Raw genomic sequence first — 20,360 nt, 5'->3', positions numbered from 1 at the left:
GTGTCTTCTTGGCTTTTCTTTTCCTTTGTTCTTCTCCTGTGCTGGTTATTTAGGGGAGAAATACAGCTCTGTCTCCTGCTATAGTTTGAATAGGGTTTTGGACTCATATATTGATCCTCTGTGCAGTGTTCATTGAAGGTGAGACATACCAGACATCCCTCAAGTCTGGGAGGACCCACTGGGAAGAGATGAAGGCAGTTCTTATAACCAGAATTAGTTATAAAAAATAAACCTGACCCAAGGTCATTGTTTGGCTTTTGGCTAGTAATAATGATCCCTGCTTCCATATATACTTTGGAATGCGGTGTCATCCACCATGAGATGACAGCCAAGGAGAGTCTTTCTAGATCCAATGCTTTTACCTTAACTTTTAGCCTCTAAACGAAACTAACAAGCCTCTTTTATTTATACCTATCCAGTGTTTCATTATAGTAATGAAAATAGACCAATACATCCCATACCTCCACCCCTCAAAATAGGAAGAAGAGGAAAGCCAATGAAATTCCTAGTGAATCTGCACATATGTGGATATTTATCTGACGATATCTAGCTAAGAAGAAAGCTCCATTTTGAGCAGAATAACTTTTTTCCCCTTGGTCTACTTGCTCCTCTTCTGGAATTTAGACTCTGCAGCTCCATTTCAGTGGAGTTGTGGTTGACTTTGTAAACTCCACTGAGGTTTGGCAATGTTACAGTGTTGTGGTTTCATGTAAGATATTGCAGTAGCTCTCAAATAAGGAACCAGATGTTGCAGTTTCTTGTCCAAAGTAGGCTGGGGCAGAACACCCCATTTCCGAGGGTTGGACAGAGTGTTTTTGTCTTTTCTTAAAGTGATAGTATGAGTCCAGAACCGAAATAGGATGGGCTTGAGATATTCATGGTGCTTGAGCAGACAAGTGTAAGTATCAGGTTTCAAGCTGTTATAGTATTAGTCTTCACTGGTGTTTTTTTTTTTACTAGGTTTTTATTGTAATTGAACAAGAAGTAGCTTTGGACTTCCCCTGGATGACTAGTGTTTCGAAGTCTGAAGAAATGTTTTTCTTTGTAGTTTCTTGGGAGCTTTCATGTATGTTAGCATTAAGCCTGATTTTTTTTTTGAAGTTGTAATGTGAGAGTGTAGAGAGATAAATTATTGACTATTGTGTAGCAGCTAGGTTACTCAGAATTAGTTGAAGTCTACTGTAGGCATATTGAATTTTGTTGAACTGCATATGTAAACTCTTTGAGTTTGGTGCTAGTTATAGTCTCAATTTAGAGGCTATAACCCTATCTCTAGAGAATGACTTCTAATTTATATTATTCTGCAATTTAAAAATGTGTTGTGGATCCTGTAAAATTAATGAAAACAAATACCTAATATGCCTGATGGACTTCTGTTACGTTACATCTTTGTGTGTGTGTGTGTGTGTGTGTGTGTGTGTGTGTGTGTGTGTGCGCAGTTTGGAAATTGCTATAATTTGAAGCTACTACAGAAGTAGATAATGTTGGGAAGTTAAAAAGAGGCACACAGTTTTAGAATTGAGTCTGTATAGAATTTATGATTTTTTGATTTATTAGCTGGGTGTTCTGGAGGCAAATTACCTCTCAAATCTAAATTTCCTTACATACAAAATGCAAATACAGTGATCCTAGCCCCAGACGATTAAAGGTGGCTAGTGATATCTGGGTTCTGACTAAGCAGCTAATATTGTTAGTGTCATCCTTTGCTTTTTCTTTTGTCTGCTGTCTGAATGTTTTGTCACCATCACTAAGAATAAAGTCCTAGTTCCCACCAGGACTCATGCTGCTCTCACACACAGCTCTCAGACCTCCTTTCATAAACATTACCCTAATCCCATTGCTCTCTGCACAACTACCCTGGCCCTGGCCTTACCGCCAACTCATTGCCCTTCAGGTTCTTACACATTCTGTGCTGGTTGCCTGAAATTATCTGTTTCATTAACTCTACTCTTTATCATTTAAGTCAGTTTGCATCTGAGAGCTTTTCCTAATGACTTATATGAGGAATCAACATTGTATCCCTCAGTAAAAGAAACTGTTTCAGTAGGACCCTTGTTTCTCTTAAGTCTTCCTTAATATATAACCAGTATCTAGACTCATAATAAATACCGAATAAATATTTGTTGAATGTTGGAGGAAATATGTAATTTGGTCTTTAAATGTCTAGAAAATGCAGTATTTTGAGGTATCTTAAGATTTGGATTTGCAAGGGGATACAAAGGAGGGAGGCTTCAGACCCAGTGCATTTATAGATAATAAAATGGCATTTTCTTTGGTGTTACCTTTTCAACAAGATTTTGGAAATTTATCCATAATGGAAAAGATCAGTATGAACATGTAAAACAAATACTTATATCAAAACCTAATACATTTCCAAATACTGACCCAGCCCCATCTTAGGTTATAAGATTTATATTTGCATTTTATGGCTCATACAAAGGAAGTCAACATTTTCTATGAATAGCTTCTAGAGCTTTTGTAAATACATTTTCTTGTAGGTCACATATGCTTTTGAATATGTTAAAATTTGCACATTCATAACACCTCATTTGTACTGCTTTACAATGTGATCTAAAACATTTTGTGTTTAACTGTACATAAATCTCATTAATCAACAAAAGCTATCAAATTGAGCAAATACTTTGCTGGAAATAAATAATAAATAGACTTTGCTCTGGCACTGCAGCTATGTGAAACCTTGTTTGTCTATATACAGAATACTGGTATTGTCACATAGAAGATTGGATGTGGTGTTTATTGTTGTCATAGAGAATTAGATAATCCTTAATAGTTGCATTGTGTTTATTGTGGACTATAATTTGCTCCCAGCATTTCATATTTGGTTCAAGGGAATCATCTCAATAAATTGCAGAAGCCCTTAGTAACATGGCTGTTAAAGTTGAACTTTGGATGCTTTTGACATCATCATCATCATCATCACCACCAACAGTAGCCAGTTGTGAACTGGGGGATTTTTAAATCCTTTGCATTCTGTTCAGTTAAATTTTCCATCTTCCCCAGGGCTCTGTGAAGCACCCTGGATGGAGTAAGTCTCTAGCCAGTACTGCGTGTGCTGCGCCACCTCGTGCTGCTCATTGTCCCGCTGGTTACCACTTCCCAGTATCTGCTGATGATAAATTCCATTTCCCAAGTAGTTCGTTTGTAGAGTTTTTACTTGGTAATACGTTGAAAAGAAAAAAAGCTGTGATTCTCTATCATGAATAGAGAGATTATCTTCCTTTTCACTTAATCTGTTGTACAGTGCTGTTATTAGGGAGAATAATGCTACATGTTGCTTCAAAAGTAGCAGGTTAGGACAGATAAAAGTCACATTAGTTGCTGGGAATTGATTCAGGACCTCTGGAAAAGCAACCATGCCAGCATAACACTCAATGCATAATAGATAATTTTTTTGAAAAAAAAAAAGTCACCCTAGATTATAAAAAATGAATTGTTTCTTTATTGTTACCTAATTTATTGGTCTAATTGACGGATAAGGTAAATGCATTTCAATAATAGTTTTACATTCTGTAAAACTTAAGGCAAAGCAGTGGACTTTCTAAAGATGTATTAGGTTCCTACAAGCTTGTTGTTTTGTTTATGGGTTTCTGTCTTGAACTTCAGTAACCTAGTATATTGCCAAGTGAACTTCCTGACTGAAAGTTGAACATCCTATCAGACTAATAAAATTTTCTTTTTCAAGTGGAAAAGATAGTTTATAGACTAACAACTTTATTGTAACTTAAAGTTACTGATTTAATTAACAAATTGCTTACAGAATTGTGGAGTCTTTACATGGAAGTTTATTGATCGGGTGATTTTAATGTTCAGTACAGAGACTTTAACGAATTCATGTTTAGATTTATTATCATTAAAAGTGAATTTCAGCATGACTAAAAGAGGCTGTATATTTATTTCTCCATAAATAGGACATTTGAATTAGCAAACAGGTGCTTGCTGTTTGATTTTGTTTGGGGTTTTTACTACACGAGAAAACTAAACATCTTAAAGACTAGTCTGCCTGCCTTGTTCTCTGTCTATGCTTGCAGTTGGACTTCCTTGGTCTGTTTTATATCATCATTTTGAAATTGTTTTACCATTTATGTTTTTCTTCTCAAGCTTCATATTATTTTTATAAGTATTTCTCTAACCCATAGTTTGATTTTGGCCAGCAGTGCTGATGTTCTTCCCAGTGATGGAGGGCATGGCGGTGTAATGACATCATCTGCCAAAGACTGAGCCCAAGTGTGGCTCAGCTACTTAGTTGTGGGTTAAGTTAGTCAGTTGCTTAAAACTTAGAGCTTCAACAGTCTGCACTATAAATTGGGATAGTTATAATCTCCATGAACAGCCAAGAGTATAAATGGGAGCACACGTGTGCCTAGTTTAATGTCTGATATTTATTAAGCAACTAATAAGTGTTAGGAATAGAGGAAAACGGTAGTGTGTATCCTGTGTGTCTCTGCCCCTCATCTTCCCTTCCATACTTTCTGGAAGTAGAAACTAGTATTTTGTTAGTACTGTGTGTGTGTGTGTGTGTGTTTATATTTGTATGTGCTCATCTTTCTTAGTATATCTTTAATTTTTAAGTTAACTTGATAAGAAAGCTATTGTTCCCATTTCTTTTTATTTTAAAAGTATTTCAAAAATAAATTCTATAAAGTGAGCTAGATATAATTATAATACTTTAAAGCATATTTTAGTAATTTCCCCACCCACTTCTCATTTTTCCTACTTTTCTGGCACCCCACCCCCATCCTCACAGACTTTCTTTTTCTTATAACACTTGAAAAACCTCTCGAATATCAAACCCAAATCACTCATCATAGACCAGACACAGCATAAATGAAATTCTGCCCAAATGTCAACACTACACATGTTCCTCTAACTGCCCTGTGGCTGTATAGGACAGTGGAAACAGGATATTAGAAGATACATGGGCTTTGTTCTCAGGTGAGGTTACAGATGAGTTACTAGACCACATAGTCTTGCTGAACTCAGAAGACTGTTTTCTGGAGCCGTGCTAGAAACCACATGCAATTTGGGGCTCACAAGAATGTTGAAAACATTCATATAAGTCACCTTTGACAGGGAGATTGAAAGTTAGAAGTCTGTTTCAGAATCTGTTTAAATGTGACAATTTAAGACACTATTGCCTTAAATGAAATAATGTCTGTACTGCATAAATGCAAGCTAATAATAAAATACTTTAATCATAGTGGTAGTTTTCTCACCATGATCGCAAAGGGAGATGGAGGTAGAGGAAGTGGTAGAGATCTCTTAAACCTTCCTGTACTATTTTAGTTCCTTCATCTGCAGGCCTCCATTTCACTGGTTTCTAAAAGGGTCTTAACCAGGGCATCCTAACTCACCAACTAAAAGAAACAGAATCCCTCTTGAGTATTGTAGGTATGCTTCTGTGTCCTTCCAGACTTAGTTTGGTTACAATAAAATCATTATGTAGTTTCTAAAGTAAACTTTAGGTAGTAACTAGGCAGAAGTTAAAGCTAAGGGGCAACTTAATTACTAATGGTAGATACAGGAAAGACTTCTACTCAAGACAGTGCTGAGTAGTTACCCTGTAGGTGCAAGGAGACTGAACAAAGCAGGAAAGGTGTGCTGACTACAGGTAGACAAGGTCTGTACTCTTGAGAACAGTAGAATGTGTGGGTGGACCTTAGCAAAGGCCGCAGTGGGGAGGAACAGGCAACACCAGCTTGTACTTCCCTGTGTTAAGCCCTTCATATTCCTTTTATCCATTTCTTTTTTTTTTTCTGTGTTGATTCTTTTTTAATATTTTTTACTCTCTCCCCTCCTCCTATTCATTTTATCCATTTCTTGAACTAGTGTTTGAATTATCATATCCCTGTGTACATATTATAGAGCTAAGATCCAGAGAAGTTAAGACACTTTATAAAATTATGTAGCCAAGAAATTCAGTTACTTGGCTTTGAGTCCAGAAATATCAACTCTGCATTATATACATTGTATCTGACTAACAAGAAAGACACAATGAGGAGGATTAGGGCTGCCAAAATATACATCCCAGAACAGAAGAGGCTCCTTAACTTGAAGTGTGTGCCAAAACAGACTGAGTAAGAATATGAAATTGGGTGATACACTGTATGCTTCATCCCTGTTTATCTTAAATGCTTAAATACCTTCATTCAGCATAAAACCAGTGTACCTGATGCTTTGCAAGCAAACACGGACATGGACAACCTTGTGAAGAGAGTAAAGTTAGAAGTGTTGTATGTAGTGAAATTTCATTGTTATTTTAATAAATAAAGCTTGCCTGAAGATCGGAGAGTAAAACGGCCACACTAGTCAGCCTTTCAGACCAGGCAGTGATGACACACACCTTTCATTTGCCATAGAAACCAGGCAGTAGTGGTGCACCCGCCTTTAATCCCAGCCCTAGAAAGAAAGGACTATAAAACAGGAAGAGACAGCTGTCAGACAGTCTCCTGAGATTCCTGGAGGCAGGATCGCCATTTCAGACTGAGGTAGAGGTAAAAGCCAGTGGCTGGCTATTTTGCTTTTCTTACCTTCGGGTTGAATCCCAATATCATTTTTGGGGTTTTTATTAATCTTGCAGCAACTGTGAATTTTATAGAAGAAACTCACTCGTCTTGAACAAATTAAAGGATAGCAAAACACTAAGAGAGAACTTGTTCCTTTTTGTGTTCACTGGTTTTAAAATGTTTTCAAGTAAACCTGCTCTCCTCATTAAATCTGTTTTCTACATTTATCAGAAAAGTAGTTTTATGTTTTTAGTCTTAGGCCAGAAGTTGTTCATGTTTGTACTCATCAGCTTTATTCGTATACCGCTTATGTTCATAATATCACATAGCAAAGTCGCATTTTATCTTTAGAATTTTGGTGTTTTATCTGTTTGGTGCTAGGGATCAAACCCAGAATTTTACAGAAAAATCAAACCCAGGTGTTCTACCACTGAGCCACATAACCAGCTTTTGGTTTCTAAATTAAAAAAAATAGCTTGAATTTCATAGAACCAGAGCTTCATTTAAGACGGGGTTTTATAAGTGTGATGATGAGACTAGTATGTATAGCGTTGTAGTTTCCCCTGTATAGTGGACTTCAAGAATTTTGAAGGTGTCTCCTCTGCCTAGTGATTCAAAGGAGTATCTTCAGGGGTTGGGGTGACCAGTTCATCCCTTCCTAATGGAACTGAAGTTTGTTAGCATATAGTGTAACCTATTTATAACCCAGTCTTAATAGACCTTGCTAGTATTGAAGATCAGGTTGAAGCCATCATCCTGATAGTTCATTATTTGATTATTAGCATGATATTAACTATTTGAAGATTCTAGACTTCCCTGTCTTTATCAAAAGAACATCCTTAAAGGCAATTTTCTTAAGCCATTTCTGTTCTCTTGCAAAGAGGAAAAGAGGATAGAGATATTTGTCCTGTCATATGCTTGAATCATCAAAGCTGCAAAAACCAATCATTTTCTGCTCTGAAGTCTCAGAGAGCAGTCAGAACTATTACATCATACTTAGAATACTAAATCTATGCCTGTTAGTAGATTTTGTATATTAATGAGATTGCTTACTTACAGGGAAAATGCTGGTGAACCAGATTCCTGGAGCAGTTTATCCTATGAAATCCCTTATGGAGAGTGTTCAGTGAGGCACCATCGAGAATTGGACGTCTACACATTGACATCTGAATCTGGATCACATCATGAGCCCCATGGAGATAGCTGTACTGGACATATTTTTAAACTGATGAATATCCAACAGCAGCTAATGGTAAGGAAAAGTTTTCATTTTAGTTACTTGTCTGCCTATCCCCCTCATGCCATGAGTCTTGCTGTAATTAGAATGTAAATTTATAAAGGATTATTAGTATTCAATGTTGCTGTGCTGGTTAGTATTTTGTCACCTTAACACAAACTAGAGCCATTTTGGAAGCAGGAACCTCAGTTGAGAAACACCTGCATCAGACCACAAGGGTTTGGTCCGTGGGTGGATAGTCTGGGGTTGTATAAGAATGCTAAGCAAGCTGTGGAACTCAAGTCAGTAAACAGGGTTTCTCCATAGTCAGCTCCTGCCTCCACTTCCTGTTTGATTTTCTGCCCTTATATCCTGCAGTAATAGACTATGCCTAGAGTTCTTTCCTTCCCAAGTTAGATTTGGTCATGGTGTTTAAAACAGCAATAGAAAACAAACTAAGACAGTTGCCACTTAAGATATAAAACTGACATTTGGCTTGTAGTAGCAGAGGACTGAGATTTAATTCTTTTTTTTTTTTTTTAACTTATAGAAGACTTTGTTTCCTTGTGTCCTCCATCCCCGCTTGCTCTTTTAATTTTTTTCGCCTCCTCTTCCACAGTTTCCTGAGGTCTGAGGGAAAGGGAATTGGTAGAGACATGCCATTTAGAACTGAGTTGTTGCGTGGTCTTAAATGCTCTGCACTTTTCTCTGTATTTGTTCCCATCTCCTGCAGGAGGAAGTTTCTCTGATGATGGCTAAGCAAGATACTGCTCTATGATTGTAGCTTAGTGTTGTTAGGCTCCTGTAGCAGAGCAGGAGTATTTGGTTTTCCTCTAGGTCCACCTGAGCACTGTGTGGCATAGATTCCATCTCACGAATGGGCCTACATGCACTCAGATAGTAGGTAGAGTAGGTAGTTGCTCCCACAACTTTTACACCACTACCGTACCAGCATATCTTGCAGGCAGGTCACCATTATAGATCGAAGGGCTTGTAGCTGTGTATGAACTCAAAGACACAGTGGTAGCGTACACAGGGACTGCACAGGGCTGAACCAGACAGGATCCCAGCACCAAAAGGGAAAATGGACTCAAGTCTTCATCCCTGACCCAAAAGCTATCTCCAGTCGGTAACTGCTCATAAAGGAAAAATTTGTTTTTTTCAAATAGAGTCTCACTGGGTTTATATCCACATTTAAGAACAGGCCTCATGCCCAGCAGTAGGTAACCAACACAAAACAAACAATGTTTGTGTGCAAAAGTTTATGTCCCTGCATCTGTATGTTTCCAGGGCTTTTTACTTTGGCTCTTTTTTTTTTCCTGTTTGTTTGTTTTGCCCTATTCCTTTTTTTTTTGTTTGTTTTTATTCTATTTTGTTTTAGGTGCCTGTTTGTCTTCTAATGAAAGAGAGAATAAAAGTGTGTGGATTTGGGAATTTGGAGGAGGGAAACCGTGATTAGAATATATTATATGAAAGAATATTTCCAATGTGTATGTGTGTGCACATGTGCATGTATGTGTGTCCACTGTTTTTACTGGGCTTGTGTTCGGAGCTCAGAAGACAACTTTTATGATTCTGGGTTTGAGGGAATCAAGCTCAGGCTTTCAGGCTTGCATGGCAAGTGCTTTTACTCCCCGAGCCATCTTGCTGTCCCACAAGGCTGGGATCTTTACATTTGAAATTCTTCCCAAATTTCTAAAAGATACTCATAGTCACTACAGATGTGCAAATATGCAGCAAGTAGAACAAATTTTTTGTCATGAATTTTTTTTAATGTTTTAGAATTATAGGAGGTCATAGTGTCTAGATTATTGCTAAAGACCAAGAAGGGAATTGACTCCGTAGGAAAACCCTTTCACCACTGTTCAGGGAATGATGATAGAGCTGCCATGTTTAAATGAATAGTTGACAGTTACAAAGGTCATCAGAAAAATAAGGATTTTATAATCCACTCAAGCACTGAAGATAAAATGGTTGCCAGACATAAAATCATTACAGACTCCTTGGTAGCATTTATTGTGGGTAATATAGACGTCATATGGCTACATCTCTCTGCATTTGAGAAGCTAACTTTAGATAATTTTTCCACCCAGTTTATTTCAAAGCTGATTTGATTTGGAAACAGCCTGATAATAATTCTATTTAAGGTCATCTAGGGCCAGCTTGATGCCAGAGGCTTCTTTGGCAACAACATTATTTCTGAAACAAGCAAGCCAAAAAAATTCTACACTAGGATTATATGAAATAGTTTATCCTGCTTTTCTCTTTTTGGAATATTTTTTATTTTTATGTGTATCATGTGCATGTAGTGTGTTTGACTTGCATCCTATGCCTGCATTTTATATATCTGTGCACCATATACATGAAGCATATATGTCTGTACCATGTGCATGTAGTGTGTATGTATGTCTGTGTACCGTGTGCATGCAGTGTATATGTGCTTCATGTGCATAAAGTGTGTATGTCTGCATCATGTGAATGCAGTACTCTCAGAAGTCAGAAGAAGGCATTGTATATCCTGGCACTGGAGTCCTGAGAATAGAACCCACGTCCTTTGGAAGAGCAGCCAATGTTCTGAATCACTGAGCCATCTTGCCGGCCTTCTTCTGCCTTTCTAAATGATATTTCCAGCCTACCATTTTCCTTTGAATAGACTATTCTGAAATTACTTTTTCCTCTTTTGAACTTTTACTTAACAGATGGTCCTCTAATTAAGAAAACTCAGCTTGTACATTTCAGTGTTACTTTGACCATTCTTTAGACAGCACTGCCCACTTGTTTCTTTAGTCTGCAGTGTTCACCTTTCATCAGGGGCATTGATTTGCTGCCCTAACTTTTAAGTGAAGTTTCCCAGGCTAGTATTGAATACTCTTGAGGAATGCAGCATCTACATGTTTAGTGGAAAATCTGACTCTAATAAAAAGACGCCAGCAAGGATCACACGTTTTACTCTTACCTACAAACTTCATAATAGCTTTAATGAGAAGGAACAGTCTGATGATCTAGACTCAGTATATTTACAGATAAAACATGATAGGAAGTGTCTGTAAAATTATTTCAATAACAAATAATAAATGGAGAACAGATATTTTAAATAATTATGTATCAAATAAATATTACTGTAATAGTTGCTGAATTTTGATATTATAAACTCATTAAAGGTTCAGCTCTATTTATTTGTCTTTATTTTCCTAAGCCTTATTTGCATATCCATGATATTTTTATATTTATCTTTAAGATTATTATTAGTTGTGGGGGGTTGCATGTCAGAGGGTAGGTGTAAATAAGTGCCGATGCACATGGAGGCCAGAGGGGGCTTCTGAATTCCCTCCAACTGTAGTTAGAAGTGGTTGCAGGCTGCTGGATATAGGTAGGTGCTGGGAATAGAAGTCTCAGGCCCGCTGCAAGAATGGCATACACTCTTCAACACTGAGCCATCTCCCCAGTCCCCTTTCTGCTTACTTTATAACTTTTGATTAACTGTAATTTTTACTTAGCTTTTCAACATTCTCTGTCTCTCTCTTCCTCTCTCTCTCTCTCTCTCTCTCTCTTTCTCTCTCTCTCTCTCTCACACACACACACACACACTCACACACACACACAGACAGTAGCAAAAGATAGTCTTCATGGTTTATATAACAGTGCTGTGTTCTTTCTGTCAAATTGATGAATTGTGATTGTTTTACCCATTTCTTTCGTATTTTTTGTATTTGTTTATATAATAATATCAAAACCTCTTAAGCTATGCATGGTAATGTGAGCCTATAATCCCAGTAGTCAGGAGGCAGAGACAGGGGATTAAGTGGTTATGTAGCCAGCCTGTCCACATAGCAAGTTTCTTTTACATAGTGTGGCCTTATCTTAGAAAACAAATAAAACTAAATTACTCACAAATTTTAAGGTGGCAAAAACTATTTTTTGATAAGAGTTTTAATACCTTGGCAGTAGTTGGTAGTATACACTATCTTTTATTTAACATTTAGTATGGATACAACAAAAAACACTTTTTATCAAACTGATACATAGTACTCCTAATTCTGAACCTACTTAGTTTAGGTATGTTGGGTTGAGCATATTTCGAGGATAAAGTTCTAAGACTGAGTATTTTGATTGAAAGAGTTTTAAAACTGGTTAGGCTTTGATTTTACATTAATATTTGAGGCAGGTGGAAGTAGACTCTGTTCCTGTAAAGACCTAAGGATCCTCATTGGCTCTTATTTGAAGATGTCAATTGTGCTTCTTAAAAACAAAGCTTTTGAGGTCTAATTTCAAATCTATTTTTTAATAATGGAAGTCAGTCACTGAGTATAATCTAAATAAAATGTGACATCCCCATGGATACACAGATGTGGTCAGAGGGCAGTGCAGCATTAAACTGAGAAGGATTGGAAAGACAGTTCTGTCCAACAAGACTTTGCTAGCAGGCATCAGTGACATCCTTTTCTCACCATCAGCTTTGTTTTGTCACCCACACCCACACCCACACACATTCACCTTTCTTTTCATGGTCAATTTTTTAAAAAGTATCTTTGATTTCCTCCTAGAAAACAAACTTGAAGCAGATGGACAATCTTATGCCCTTAATGGTGACAGCACAGGATTCTTCTAGTGTGCCCAGTGCTCCAGAGACAGACGGCCAGTTCCTTTCCTGTGCACCAGAGCCTTCTGACCAGCAGCCGCTCTCTTCTGAAGAAACCAGCAGCACTCCATGTTGCCCAGGGAGTCCTGAGGGGAAGGCTGCAAGTTCATGTGATTTGTCAAGTGTGGCTGAGGAAGAAAATGCAGTCTGTGCTCATAAGAAAAATAAAGATGTGGAGAGGAAAGGGGAAGAGGAGGAGCCAGCATCTGCCGTGGACACTGGGTCTGCATCTCATCAAGACAGCTGCCTTCAGAGCACACCCGACCGTGGAGTAAAAGGCTCAGAAGGCCTTCCATCCTGTGGAAACAGAACCGAAGTAACTGGAACAAAAGATTCTGTAGTGGCCCTGAGTAGCACTGGCCATGTGCTGCAGGAAGTCATGGTCACAGAGCCAGGGGCATGCCAGCATTCCTCTGGAAGGGAGCTGTTCGACAGTTCTTCAGCAGTTGCTTGTGCCCCAGAGAATGCAGGAGAACTGGAACATAGCTTACTGAACCCAAACGGTACCATCCAGAAGAATAAGCATCAAGTAGGGGAAGTCACAAAAGAAAGATTGGAGAATTCTGATGTCAGCACAGCTGAGGCGTCTGGTGTTGAAGCTTTACATGAGCCTGTGGAGAAAGCCAATATTACAAACCATGTCATTGCCTCCAGTGTCCTGGGTGCCAACATGCCTGCTGAGTCGTCACCTGCCTTGAGTACTGGAGAAATCCCAGCCGAGAAAACAGGAAAGGAAACACAGGAGAGAAGTTGTGAGGAGAGAACTGATGCTCTAAGTGAGCAGAGCTCTCTGGTGTCTCCACCTGCTGCAGAAGACACAACGTCGGGTGGACTAGCACCTGATACTCCCCTAGCAGACCTGTGCGAGACACCATCACCATTGGCATTAACCTGTTCTGAGTCAAAACCAGATGGGATACCAAACCAGGAATCAGAATCTAACTCATGCCATGCCGCAAGCCCAAACAGCCAGGAACTGCTTTGTTCTACAGGCTGGGCTGGCACATATTGTGCCGAGTCTTCGAGTCAGCAAAACACAGTGACTCCTAGTGGTGAGCTGGTTGTACAGCACTGTTGTGGTAAGGTCAGCCTGCCAGAAAGCACGGGAACGCAGCCAAAACCCTGCACCACCCTCTGCCCAGAAGACTCACAAGCTGACACAGTCACTTGTGACACTGTGAAAAATACCCAGGAGTCTGTGGGGACTTGTCCTCTCTGTGTTTTAGATGCAAAAAGCCAGGGAAAAGATTTAAAACAAGATACAACCTTAAATGTGCTTGGGGATGTTTCACATTTGCCTTCAGTTGTCCCCCAAACTGAAGAAGAACCAGTGCCAGACCAGGTATCGCCACCAGGCAGCAGTTTCTCTCTGGCAAGCAGTCCAGAGAGTGAATCAGTAACCAAAGATGACGCACTTTCTCTTGTCCCCTCCCAGAAAGAAAAGGGAACAGCAACTCCTCAGCTCCATAGAGCTATAGCTTGTGGAGATGGCCCAGATGGAGGAGATTCGAGTGATCCCGGGAAGCTAGGCGACGGGGCCACTGGCCTGTGTACACCCTGTGCCGTAGAGCTTCAGCCCAGCATGGGGAACACCAGCCCTGTAGGCCTTGGTGGAGAACAGGAGGGCCCCGGGCCAACAGCGACACCTGAAGTTCTGAGCGGTGATTCACTCCAAAGTGTGGATAAAGCGGCTCTGGTCTCTGAGTCTCTACAGCCTGAAGAAGGTGGCAGTCTGGTGGTTCCAGAAAACTCAGCAGCTCAGGGGCAAGATGACAAGGGCGAAGCAAGGAGGTGTTCTTCCGTTAAAGAAGACGGGAATTGTTCAGAAATGTCAAGGGAAAACCAGATAACAACACCTCCTGGGCAGGAGATACCGAGAGTTTGTGAACAACCTATGTCAGCCATCTGTGCCGGGGAGAAAGCACTGCAGCCCAGTCACTCAGCAGGCACACCCTCTGCCGGGCTGAAAACAGAAAGTAAGCAAAACAAGGAAGTGGCCACACAGGTCTCCCCACTGACTGAAGGTGGGGCTGCAAAGAACCTGGTGCCACCAAAAGCAAGTCTGGCTGCAGATTCAAAGCAGAAAGTCTCGGGTGCAGAGCAGAGCAGCTCATCTCTGTTGTCAGATGCATCTGAGGCCCTTCAGCCTTCTGCTCTGGATGCTAGTGCGAGTGCTCAGATCCAAGGGGAAACGAATGCTTGTGTGGTAAGCAGAAATGTGATGGAGGATGGGCCAGTGCCTAATGCTTTATCAGCTGTTGCTGAGCCCAGAAGAAAGGTTACATCACACTGTGTCAAAGACAGTCCAGTTTCAGAGTTGTTCAACGAAGAGACTCCAAGTTTGCCACAAGCTTTTCTGGGCGAAGGTGTCACTGGCTCACAGGAAGGCATAACCCCAGAGATAGTGCCACTTGATTGCAAGAGAGAAAAACTGGAAGGAACAGACCTCAGCCGTGACATGAGTAACTCCAAAGAGGCCCCAAACGATGAAGAAACAATGCAGCCTCTTGCCTTGGACCTCCCCACAGAGATAGGACTCTCAGCTCTCAATGACAGTGTCCTCCCAGCTGGCACGAAGCACGTCACACAGACCTCAGTCCAGGAAAGTAGTGCCACCTCTCTACTTGGAATCCAAGCTGCGTGTGTACCTAAGGGAGTGGATCCCATAGAGGAGACCGCCACTCGTATAGTAGAGGCCGTCATCAAGCAAGTCAAGGCCTCCAGCGCACTGTTGGCTAAGGGAGAAACCAGTAGTCCATCACTGCCCATCCCAGAGACTAAGCAGCTACAGCATGTTTGTACAGAGAGTACGTGTACTTTCCCACCTGGGGAGACCCTGCACACGGATAACACTCATGAAGAAATCACCGGGAACTGTGTTGTTGAAACAGAGGAACCAGAGAAAATTGGTTCACCTGTGGACAAGCCTGAGCCAGCACCAGGTAAGCTTAAGCAGTTTATAAAACCAATAGCTTCAGAGAAGCATGTTTCTGTTATGTACTGGCAAGAACGTGGCTGTTGTTACTGTTTTAAGGTCTTGCTTGCTCAGTAGTGTAAGTTGCCAAGTTAATAGCCACTACTGTCAGGAAACACGTGTCATCTTGGGTTGGACAGATTTTACTTCCTGTATTATAGACTCAAAGGTTGGGTTTTTTTTTTTTTTTTTTTTTTTAGCCTACACTGTCTGTCACACTGGAGCTGTTACAGTTTCTAAATCTGGAAGACAGCACCTGGGTCTGAGATGGTGTTAATCAAGCAGTTTAGTTCTTTTCTTTAGAGCCACAGAACACAGCGCTGAAATGAATGTGCTCAGCTTACAAGCTGGAAACTCTCCTAAGTCATTGTCTGTATGTCTTGTAAGAGAATTTAAAGTCAAGCCAGTTTCGCGAGCAGCTGTTTCGAGAAGTACTCTTTTAAAATGAATATCTAAAATGGTGATATGAAGTCATTGGTTAAGTCGGGGGTGTGTACTCCCTCCTTTTCCTGCCTGAGGAACAGACCCCCCCCAGGTTTGCTGCTTCACTTTGGGGCAGAGTCTGGGAATTCCGAGTCCTGCACAGCACAGGGGCTAGGATACAGGATTTCCGCCCAAGCCCAGTCTGCCGTGCTGCTGTCACCGGGCAGACCTTGTGTCTGCTTATCTTGGTGAAGCAGCTGCACTGAGCAGATTGCTCAACACAAGCAGCCTGTTCATCAGTGAGTAGCCATGTCCAGAGAGAACAGAAAGAAACCACCATTGCTCAGTGGAGTGAACTTGCTCACTAGAACATCTTACGGTGTTTGAGACTGAGGCTGAAACTGGCGTCGGAATGGCTGTCCATCTTGTCTTCTGAAGTTCCTGAAGGTCAGTTGGGTGCAGACATTTCTACACTACCTGCTACCAGCTAGCTGTACCATGCCCCTCAATGCATTTTTGATAGATTTAAAAAAAAAAAAAACTGTTGGCAATGCTTTTAAGTGTAATGCTTGTTGTGTGTAGGGGGGTTTGGAGAGAAATGAACAAACAATAATAAAGAAGTTCTCTAGGAAGATGGGGTTTAAACATAATGCCTGTGCCCCGGTAAAGGGCTTTCTGGCTGTTTTAAAGCCCAACCAACATCCAGCAGTGGTTAAGTGAGGAAGCTGAGGTGGGACTTTTGGTGACTTCAGGATTTTGAATTTAGTGCTGTCTCAACACTGAAATGAGGTCTCTTAATTCTTAAGACAAGGCACACGGCAAGTCTATTTTGGGGGCCTTGGCAGGTTGACATTTCAGAAGCATGGGAGTGGCTGTAAGCTGATGCCTTGCTGTTTTCCTTTCTTTGGGTGCTCTGTCCTTGGCCACCCAGGGTGGGATTAGTTCTCCTTCTTGTTCTGTGATCACAATTTGACCCTAGCAACTGTGAACTGTGAAGTTTGTGTCTGTATCACTGGATCAGAAAAGGTAAAATAATTAAAAAAAAAAAAAACTAGCAGAATCTTAGACTTTTGTTTTTAAGTATATACAACTGTAATAAAGATACTAAGAAATAGTGTCTTGAAAATGAATGAGTTCGGGGTTGGTGTATGTAGTGTAGATGGATTACTTGTTTTGTTGCCAAAAGGACTCATGACTGGGTTGGTACTCAGCCTCCAGCTACAAAAAAAAGTAGCCAGTGGTGAAGAAATTGGTGCTTTCTTCACGAAAAAGCCATGGCTGAGGAAAGTCCCTGGTTACGTTGCGTGTACATATGAGTGTGATCTCATAGCCACGGGTATTTTTTGTGAAGCTTGCCTTCCATTCATGGATTGTTTTTTAGGTCAGGTTTAGCTATTTGGGAGTGCCTATTAAAAGAAGGACTTGTGACCTTTGCCTCACTGAAAGCATTGATTGGTCACTGTTCCCCGAATGTTGGTGGTGCTTGACCAAACCAAGCTAATCTTGCAGTCTCAGTGATCAATGTTTACAGTTGTACCGGTCCATATTTTTGTTGATTACATATAGGAAAGTTGAGGTTATGTTAAAAATCACATTCCTGGGTGCAATAAAAGCCATATATATCCCTCTACATACACAGTTACTTTCTCTCTCTCTCTCTCTCTCTCTCTCTCTCTCTCTCTCTCTCTCTCTCTCGTAGAAATATTTTCTTTGAGGGATTTTTGTAAAGTGATTACTTCTTTTTAAAAAATAAATAAATAAAACTTGAGTGTATGAAAGCTAACATATTTTTGTTCTCTGGGCAGATAAGCTTGGCTACCTATTTTAAATTGCTAGTAAGATTGTATAATTATAAAAGAAAAGACAGTAGAAAGAATTGTGAATGTTCTTTTGTTAGGAATGTGACTTTCCCAATCAAAGATCTTATAGAGGGTCACAGTGCTGTTAGTGTAAATGAGTCCTAACGTGAGTTATTCTTTGATGAGAGAAGCCTCAGTCTTTCAGATGGGCATTGTTTTTATTGCCAGAGAGGTAGCATTGCTAGGTTATTAACAACACATGGAAATGAGGCAGAATTTCCATTTATACTTGGAAAATTAAGGTAAATTTTGACTACTCAATCATTGTTTCCTCTTTAAAGAAGTGTCAGAAGTCTAAATTTTCCTTGAACATCATTATTATCACTTCCTGCTTTTGCTGACCATGTGGCCTGGTAAGAGAGACTATTACTGTTGGATCTGCTGAGAGCATGGTCAGTTTAGGACAGACTATTTCATACTAAAACAATAACATAAAAACCAAAAAAGTTGTTTGTTTGTTTTTTGTCAGAAGGAAAAGAGTGTCTGATTCTCTATATTTTGCTTTTGGAAGGAATGATATTTTTAAAAACAATTTACCTAAATGTCCAGTCTTATTGATTAAATTGATGGTAGAGATAAGGGTCTAAGATTTTATCTCAATTTTAATGGCTTTTCATTTTCTCTGTACAGATATATTTTCCTGTAATGTCCAGAATGTACTGACTTATTTCAGATATTAGTCTGCACCCTTATAGTTTATGAATTTACTGTCACATGAGTTCTCATAGATTTTCATGAAAAGTCATTAATGAAATGAACTCTCAGTAGCGGATGAGTTGAAACTCCTTTAGCTCTATGCTCATTTAGAGCTGGGAACCATACGATAAATACTATGTGGGGCCATAAATGGCACCAGCTCCTGCCATTTAATAGAAAAACAAACAAAACAGATGAAACCCAGAGTTTGTTGTGTAAATACAAAAGCACATAGGAACTTTCTTTAAAAAAAAAATCAAATATACTCTCTCTGAATAACCCGTATTCTCTTCAGAAATGCCAGACACTAAAGCTGAAGATGAAGTGGATTTTCTGAATAAGACCAGAGCTCCTCCTGAGCAGGAGGTTGTAGGAAATGGAACTACCACACCCAAGATGAAGCAAGGCCCTGGAACCCAAGCGGTAAGTGACATCTGCAGGCCTGTATGGACAGAGCATTGCACCTTGGTCTGCTTGTTGATCCGTAGCCTTGGTTTTAGCGATAGGTTGGGAGACATCAGTGGTTTTTACTCCTTTCTTCTTGTTCTGCTTTTGAAAAGAAGGGTTGTTTTTGTTCAGCTCATGTTGGTGTCATCAAAGCTTTGAAATTGCTTCTCCTACATGAATCCTTTGGACATTACAATTAAACATTATTCCTGTGGGCGCAAGACTTCGAAACTGGCCAACACATTTACGTTGACACAAGAATTTATACCAAAGGGCATCCATGCACCTTACTAAACGTGACTACTTCTGTATGTCTTCATTTTGGAGGTCACCATAAAGTGTCTAAACTATGAGGAATATCATTATTAGCAAAGAAGAAAACGTTGAGTAAGTATTTCTGTAGCAGCTTTATGAAGATACATACATTAGCAAAACCACCATTCAAATAAAATATGCTTAGTAGCTTTCTATATTTATAGAACTGCATACCTGCTACTGCCTGTTCTATTTTTTGAGATTTACTCACGTATGTTTGTTTTGCTTGCATGTATGTTTGTGTACCATGTGTGTGCAGTGTCCACTGAGCCTTCTATCCAGCCTGATTGTTTATGTTCTTGGTATGACATCGTCATCTCAAAAACCCTATGCCCATTGCAGTCTGCCCTGCCTTTCTTGCTTCCACTCACCAGACAGTCAGGAACCTGATTTCTCTTTTTAGACATTTTATTTTATGGAGCATGTGCTCATGGCGTCTGGCTTCAGTGGCTTAGCCTAGTATTTTGACGTTTTATTCGTGTTGCATCATTGATTATTGTCAGATAGTATTTCATTGTAAACATATACCATTGTAGCATGATTACTAAAAACCCAGAGGTAGACATTGGGGTTCAACATGAAGGTCGGAAAAGCAAAACAGCCAGCCACTGGCTCTTACCTCTACGTCAGGCTGAAATGGTGATCCTGCCTCCAGTAATCCTCAGAATGAGGTGGAGCTGAGACCTGTCTCCTCCCATTTTATATTCCTCTCTAGGGCTGGGATTAAAGGTGTGTGTCACCAGTTCCTAATCTATAAGGCTGACCAGTGAGACTGTTTTACTCTGGTCTTCAGGCAAGCTTTACTAAAATACAAATGAAATATCACTACATACTACTGTAAATAAGGTGTATATTTTAGAATGCTTTATTTTTGGAGCTGTGAGAAATCATGGGACTTTTGTGGACACACACAGACACATTGCGTAGACAAGTTTTTGTGTACATAGTAGTGGAATTGTTGGGCCATGTAGTCATTCCAAATTTAATATTCAGAGTCTTAAATTTTTTTATTATTTTAATTATTGGGAAAGGAGTATGTGAGCATGAATGCAGGAACCCCTGGAGACCAGAAGAGTATGTGGGATCCCTTGGAGCCAGAGTGATCTGGATGCTGTGAGTGGAACTTGGTTCCTCTGGAAAAGCAGCATAAGCTCCTAACCACTGAGCTGTCTCTTCAGCTTCTTCAGTCGGTTTTTAAAAACATTTCCTTCTGGTTTAAAGTTAATAGCTTTCAGATCAAGGAAACTTGCTAAGAAGACTTTGTGTT

At 39.9% G+C, this 20,360-nt stretch overlaps 1 protein-coding gene across 7 annotated transcripts in view; it reads left to right on the top strand.

Moving 5' to 3' along the window:
• The window catches only part of Akap13 (A-kinase anchoring protein 13), a 256,845-nt gene that overhangs the window by 106,761 nt on the left and 129,724 nt on the right, over nucleotides 1-20,360 (top strand). For all 7 annotated transcript variants that reach the window (XM_050154104.1, XM_050154103.1, XM_050154102.1 and 4 more), the window contains exons 6-8: nucleotides 7,584-7,776; nucleotides 12,285-15,321; nucleotides 18,627-18,754. In XM_050154104.1, coding sequence (XP_050010061.1) covers nucleotides 7,584-7,776; nucleotides 12,285-15,321; nucleotides 18,627-18,754 — 3,358 coding nt within the window. The remainder of the gene's footprint in view (nucleotides 1-7,583; nucleotides 7,777-12,284; nucleotides 15,322-18,626; nucleotides 18,755-20,360) is intronic.

This window comes from Alexandromys fortis, unplaced genomic scaffold, assembly GCF_014885135.2.
Source record: "Alexandromys fortis isolate MF-2015 unplaced genomic scaffold, M_Fortis_MF-2015_v1.1 scaffold_86, whole genome shotgun sequence".
NCBI classification, from domain to species: domain Eukaryota; kingdom Metazoa; phylum Chordata; class Mammalia; order Rodentia; family Cricetidae; genus Alexandromys; species Alexandromys fortis.
The sequence above is the reverse complement of the archived record's forward strand: the minus strand, read 5'-3'. Positions and strand labels throughout refer to the sequence as shown.